This window comes from Triticum urartu, unplaced genomic scaffold, assembly GCF_003073215.2.
Source record: "Triticum urartu cultivar G1812 unplaced genomic scaffold, Tu2.1 TuUngrouped_contig_5439, whole genome shotgun sequence".
NCBI classification, from domain to species: domain Eukaryota; kingdom Viridiplantae; phylum Streptophyta; class Magnoliopsida; order Poales; family Poaceae; genus Triticum; species Triticum urartu.
Genome location: NW_024116114.1, coordinates 1 through 7286, shown reverse-complemented (window position 1 = coordinate 7286; position 7286 = coordinate 1). Strand labels below are relative to the sequence as shown.

The following is a 7286-nucleotide window of genomic DNA, read 5'->3' as shown; positions in this document are numbered from 1 at the left end:
ACAACATGGCTTTGGCAAAAGCTGCATATTATCACATGTACTGTACTGCAGCACATGTGAATGCAGAACTGCTACATATCAGATCAGACAGCACGGTGCTTGAGATCAGGAGTTTGTTCCCACAACCTACTCCTTCCGTTCCACAATACATGACTTCCATTTGTCAAAATATAAATGTATCTAGACATGTTTTAGTATATAGGTACATCCATTTTTTAACAAATGGAAGTCAAGTATTTTGGAACGGAGGGAGTATTTATTTTCCCCATTTACCAAAGATAATAGTAAGCGCCGGCGCCACTCTCTCCTCAACACATGTCAGCCATTTCCTTCAGAGAAAAAGCTAAAGAAACAAACAACCAACCAGGCAACCAGAGGACATAGTTTGAATTGGCAGTCATGCTAAGTCAAGTTCTACATGCATGCAAACACAGAACACGCCCGGGTGTTCATGAAGACGACGACCGACCCACGTCTTTTGCATAACCTATATCTATCTACCGCTACAGAAGGTTCATGTTTCAAATGGTGTTGTTGTACAAAAGGAGAAGACGATGATACAACACTAGGCAACATTTGCACAAGGCGCCTGAAACAGAACAAAAAGAAACCCTTGCCACCTAAACCCTGCTTCCAATCTTCCTGTCACACAAGGCACAAAAACAGACGCCTGATGTCGCCATTTTGGCCGGCGGGATGGTGCTACGCCTTGACATACTTGCCGACATATGCCTGCCACACAAACCAAACCGGTTAGCCAGCATAACAAAGTACCAGGTGGGCAACAGGAGTAATAGTGGGCGAGGAAGCTACCTGTACAAGTTTGCTAAGTTTTTCTTTCGAGTAGGACATGTAGACATCGATCTTCTCTTTTGTTGGAGGGGTGTTTTCGACCGTGCTCGTGACTTTGTCGACGACCTTCTTCACGATGGTTTTGTGAACCTCTCTGGTCAGCTGGCCCTCTTTCCAGGTAGGTTTGAGCGCGTCCTTCACAAAGTCTGCGAGCGCGAGTTTGAACATCTTCAGCGCCTTGGACTCCTCCTTGTTGCCCTTTTTATTCTTGTCGCCCTCTTGCTCGCCATCGCTATCTTTGGCTTTGGCTTCTACTTTCTTATTTTCTGCAGCCTGTGGCGCGGTAACCACTGATGTCGCAGCAGTCTGACCGATCGACTGGGGCGCTGGGTTGTTGCCATTACTACTACCAACTGCCGTAGATGGTGCCGGCAATGTCTGCTGGGGAGCTTGCTGTTCAGACCGCGCGAGTTGGGTCGTTCCTGCCTGTTGCTGCTGTGCCCAAGGCCACTGTCTGGGTTCAACAGCAGACAAACTGGCCATCAAGCTCGGATTCAGAATAGGCTGGGGCAACTGTAGTCCAGCAACTGTACCAGGCTGCATTATGAGGGTTGCCGCCAGAGATGTTAATGAACGGCGAATTTCTTCCTCATTAGGAGGAACAAGGGGAGCACCAGGCTTATCAGCTGAGCTGGAGCTTGGCAATATCGATAAACCCTGCAAGGTTTGACCCCGGCTTTGCATATATGGAGGAGCAACAGGCTGGAAATTGTGTGCGTTCTGTATGCTTTGGGTACCGGTATCTTGGCTAGGCACTCCAGATAGCCCCTGCAAGGCTTGACTGTGAGCTTGCATATTTGGAGCAACGGGCTGGAAACTATGTGTGTTTTGCATGCTGTGAGTACCACTCTCTTGGTTAGGATTGGACATGTCAACGGTTGCCTGACTCTGCCCAGCATAGAAAGGCGTTGGGCGATCTTGCGGAACTTGACCAGCGACACTGAAATTATGTCCATTAAATGCAGGCAATGCCTGTGAACCTAGAGTGTAGCTGTGTTGGCCGTGTCCCATATAAGGAGCGGCTACTGGCTGATTCTGCATGCTAGGAGCTGAGTTATTTGCAGTTGCCTGAGAAGCTACAAATTGATCTTGCCTGTCTGGATGTAATGAGAAGTTGCTAAACTGGTCTTGCCTGTTCGGATGTAATGAAAAGTTGCTTTCATGCGGTTGGATATTAAAAGGCACCATGGATGTAGCATCCTGCTGCTGGCTTGTGACTGGATGAATTGGTGCCCCAGAAGTTTGAGGAACTGCATCTTGGCTCTGCGCTATTTGGCTCAAGCTCTGCCCACCTAAAAGATTAGCAGCATGTATCCCAGTTTGCATACTCAAATTGCCAGTGGTAGCAGATGCACTCAGACCATCCATGTCAGATACCTTGTCATTGTTCATGCTATCTGCACTTGTTTGGATAGGACTTAAAAACTGTGGCTGTTTTGAAGCAGACATTTCAGATTTGTTTCGCCCTTGTGAACCAAAATCCTCCTGAGGAATTATCTGGTACTGATCCCTTCCAGCATCTTCCAATTGCCGGTTTTTGTACCCATATCCAGTATCACTTCTGGCAGTATGCTGAGAACCAGGGTTTTCCCTGTCATCTCTGGATAAAATATGAGAACCTGCATGTGTGGCATTAGTTTCCTCGCCCCAATTCGAATAATTTCCTCTTGGTGTGCGCCCACCACTGTATTTTGGAGGCTCATCAGATGCACCTGGGCCCATTTGACTCTGGGGAGCTTCCTCATGGAGATATGGACAAGTTTCACCACGACGGCAACGACCTTCAGCAAAAAATTTACAGGGCCTTTTTTGTTCTCTACGGTGCTCTGTCCTATTCCCAAAGGATGAATCAGGACCACCTCTCACATGAGCTGTTTCCCTAGCATCATCTCTCCATCCAGCATGAGAAGCGGACTCATCATGAACATATCTGCAACTTGCACCTCTGCTGCACCTTCCTTTGACAAACTCATGGCATTGATCAGAAGACCTGTAATCTCTTCGGGGTTCAGATCTTTCCCAAGTACCTTCATCAAAATGACCTCGAGGTTGCCTGCTCCGTACATAGTCATCTGGTTCTCGTGGATCCATGAAATCCTTGTTCTGATGGCCATACCTTTCCCTCGAGTCTGCGGGATAAGGCTCGTCGAACTGCCTTCGCCCACCATCTTCATGAGGAAACCTGCAATGCAAGCCTCTTCTGCATCTACCAGCTGTAAAATCTCTGCAGAGCAAAGAAGGCCCTCCAGATATTCTGCCTCTCTCAGCCCTCCAATCAGATCCACGGTCAAAATAAGGACTCCGACTTCGACTTCTGCTCCTCCCTCTAACTCGCTCTCTACTCCTGCTTCTGGAGCCACTTCTGTTCCTGTTAGAAAAATGTAGCAGAGAAAAGGTAAATCTATAGAACTGAATCTTACAACAATATTTCAAACAATCATCTTCTAGTAGAAATCCAGAAGATTTCTTAAATCAACAAATCATCTGGCAAATCAAAATGAATAATAGATGTTGACCGCCAGTATAATACAAATAATAAAAACCAACTGATGTAGTTCTTTCTTCTAATTCGTACTGCCAAGAAGATGATATGGTATGGTGCTTGTGCACAAGTAGAGATGATCAACAAGTAAACCTAATGAAGACATGTAGGCCCTAGCCTGATTTACTTTTGCAGCATACCCGCAAATTCTATCTTGGATACTTCCAGCAATAGCAAAGCTTCAACTCCAAATTAGCTCAAAAAGTTGCTTTTCAAAACAATATACATGGAACACATAACCAAAGTATCAATACATGCACAGTAAAAGAAGCTGGTTACTTTTCTCGCAAAAAAGGGAATTAATTGCTCAAAAAGTCACTAAGAAGGGAAGTAACTGCTTGTTCAACCGTACCTGCGTGACCTGTTCCAAGCACCTCTTGGAGATGGACTGCGAGTGCGCTGCTTCCATGCATCTGGACCAGACGGCACCCTAGAAGAATAACCACGGCTAGCAGCTGTGCCCCATCCATCTCCACGTCTTCTGTCATCAGCATTTCTGCTCATAGCTTGGTTACCAGTTGCCTTTTCCAAAGAAGCTAACTTACCCCAGTCATCATTATTATGCCCCTCTTCAGCCATTCTAGGAGCATGCGACCTTTCAGATGACGCTTTAGATTGCCTTTCCTTGACATCTTTATTTAACCCATCAGTGCGTTCCTGCTCGTATTCAGTACTGCCTTGGTGCATGAAGGCATCAGGTTTTAGGTTAGAAGATTCACCAAGTCGCTTTCCATTATCATTTGTGAGATCCTGAGTAGGGATCACATCTTTGCGGCGATCATCTGTATTCTTAGGAGGAGAGTCATCTTCACTGATCTCAACAATATCAGGAGAAATTTCCTGTGTGTCCCACTTGGACCTCCCTTTCCTAGCAACACTAGCCATTTTAACCTTATTAGTCTGATGAAATTGCGGATGTTAAATAGTCCCTGATAAGGATCTCCCTTCCAGCTTAATCAACAATGTTCTGATTCTCTCTGAAATAGTCAAAAAATATGTATACAGTCAACCAAAAAACATTAATTCAACAATATAAGCTCGAGACAGACAGAGGTAGTTGCAGTGACTGAAAGGAAGACAGGTTCAATATTATGCAGACAAAGCATAAAGGCATCCTATGTGCAAAAGTTTTTGATCAGAATGAGCTCAAAACATACAATGACAAGCCAAGGCACTTAACTGACAGACAGTTGTATAACAAAGTACGATCGAAGAACAAGCGACAAAAAAAATCATGTTCTAGAGGGGCATGGATTTTCACTCGTAGGGGATTTGTTCTGAGAGTATTTTAAAACTATCACATGTGGGACATGTCATGTCACATGTACATTCCAAATTTCACACTTTTTTTTGAGAAATTTCAAATTTCACGCTTGATACAGGGGTTCTGTACAGACACACTGAAGAGAAGATCTATAAAAAAATTGGCTTCTATGTACTCCCTCGGAGGGAGTAGTTTTTATTTGCCCCCAAAAAACATATAAGCATGGTAAATATCCATGATTTATTTTACTGCTGAGCCTGGGACCAAACAGCCAGACAGGAAATAACAGGTATCCACACAAAGCCAAACAAGTCACAATCATGCTTTATTATTATCTTTACTTGTTTACTCGTTCAGAACAAGTCACAATCAAGATCCATAGACAAATAACACTCTGATGTAAAATTATCTAATTACAAAAAACACTTTACAGGCAAACAAGGGACAACACTGCTTTCTTTCTACACTTGCAAGAATGCTAAATCTAAAAATCTAGGGCTTCCTATCAAGCGGATGTTTGAAGCAGCAATAACAGAAATCTTCGGCATCAACAACTTGAGTCGAAGTTTCTCCTTCGATTACTCTGGTCCAGCGGTTTTGCCAAACTTGATGAATATAAAGTTTAATTTTTACTGTCTCCGACTGCAGAGACCTTGGGCACTGACATTAGTCTCCCCTCAATTGCTGTGTTCCATTGATTTCGCCAACTTGGTGGCAATTAACAGTTCATTTGTCTCTTTACATAATCGCTAGCTAGTGTCTTGATGACTAAACCAAAAGGGCACAAACTCCAAAAGTTGGCATTTACATAATCCTGCATAGGAGAAAGATAACTATCAGCTCCCATGAATTCCTTTATTTTTTTCCCTACTGCAATTGTTTTCCAGTGATTTCTAGGCACATCGGAACCCTAAGCCAACATTTTTTAAAGTACCCAAGTACCAAACGACCACCTTTGCTGGTTCTTCTAAAAGTCAAACAAGTAAATTACGTTTTCTTGTAGTCTATAGGTACAAAGAAACCTTTGGTTGCAAGATCAAGTCATCTTTAACTGCAACTTTGTCAATAGTTTGGGTCATCTTTAACTGCACATTTAAGTCAGATTCTAAGAAAACAGTCTCTGCATATCACAGATGACTAAAACGTGGTAGCTGTGTTCTGCTAACAACAAAGGCATCACAAATAAAGGGGGAGGAAAGGTCCAAAAGAAAAACCACACCAACAAAAATTATGCTGCTGAGTTGCATTTGTTTGGCATTTATATATCTCATAGAAATCCCATAATTTATTAGAAGGATGGCAAACAAAGCTAATTATGGTGGCCCACAGAATCATGCTGGTGTGCAAACAAATAAAAAAAAGATCCACGCTTGCTCCTAGAGAAAGGATAAAATGAGATGTGACACTGAAGTACATACCTGAAACTGTACCCCAAGTTGTCCTGAGTTGACAGAACGGCTCCAGAGCGTCTGATGTCCCAACAGAAATCATTGAACTATATTCAACTTATTTTCCATCTGACAAAGAGAAGAAAAAACTGTTAAAACCCAAAACAACTTCTTTGATGGGTCTAAACAACACAAACTGCTAACTGACCAACATATGCCACAAGAGGAACTGATAAACTAACAACCTAAACAAGCAGAACATAGACATAACTGATCATGGATTCATGGGAAAAATCTAGGCACTTTATACCTCAGACATTTATGTAAACAGTAAAAGAACAATGTCAATAGGACCATTGTACATAGAACTACGCATTACGGGCAACGAAACAACTTTTTAGGTCGCGCATGCATTTGAAGGCTAAAGACCCGTTACAGACATGCACGATATGGTATCCACACCCCAAACTAAATAAATTCAGCAATACATCCACACAGCCACAACACGACACCTAATCCAAATATATATAAACAATATTATTCACAAGTGATTTATATACCTACAAAGAAAGAAGGAAGGAAAGACTTAGCCCACCATCCGCAGCTCACAGAACTATCTCACGCGAATCCGAAAACCATTGTGTTGCCGAGACCAAGCTGTAAAGATCTCCACTTTGGGGTGCACTTGTGTTCATCAAACAGCAAAACGAGCTCCTCTCACTAAACCCCAGAACAGATACAAGATAAACTCGCAGCCAAGATTACGCATATCATACCGGAAAATTAGCACGGCATCTAAAGATCTCAACTTTGAGGTGGGTGGGCAAAAAAAAATCCCCTCTTCCGTGCTCACTAAACCCAAACCCCAGAACAGATAGCGGACAAACTCACAGCCAAGATTACGCATATTCTACCGGCAAATTAACACCGCATCAAAACCAAATCGACGCATAAACCGCAAGCCAGCACGCAGTAGACCATAGCGTTCCCAGTTTCCAAAGATCTGGAATACAGAGTCAAATTAATCACCCAGAACTCCATCAGCAACCGGCCATATATCTCCCAGAAGATACCGCTAACAAGCGCAGTGGGGGTAGTAGTAGGAAGAGGAGCTCACCTTCTTGGATCTGGAGACGGCGACGGGGAGGGCGGCGGCGGGGTGCGCCGCGGGGTTGACGAGAAGGGCGAGGAAGACGTTACTCGGTTCACGGGGCCCTCGCCGGCGCCGTCTCCGGCGGGG

At 43.9% G+C, this 7286-nt stretch overlaps 1 protein-coding gene across 3 annotated transcripts; it reads right to left on the bottom strand.

Annotated features, from left to right (window-relative positions):
- Window positions 1-366: 366 nt before the first annotated feature.
- Window positions 367-7284, bottom strand: LOC125529227 (zinc finger CCCH domain-containing protein 55-like; the record flags this gene model as incomplete). 3 transcript variants are annotated; one of them, XM_048693634.1, is given in 6 exon segments in its annotated part: window positions 367-732; window positions 814-3220; window positions 3747-4371; window positions 5311-5472; window positions 6077-6175; window positions 7164-7284. In XM_048693634.1, coding segments are annotated over 3 exon segments (2970 nt in total). In that variant the 3' UTR covers window positions 367-702.
- Between the last annotated feature and the right edge of the window lie 2 nt (window positions 7285-7286).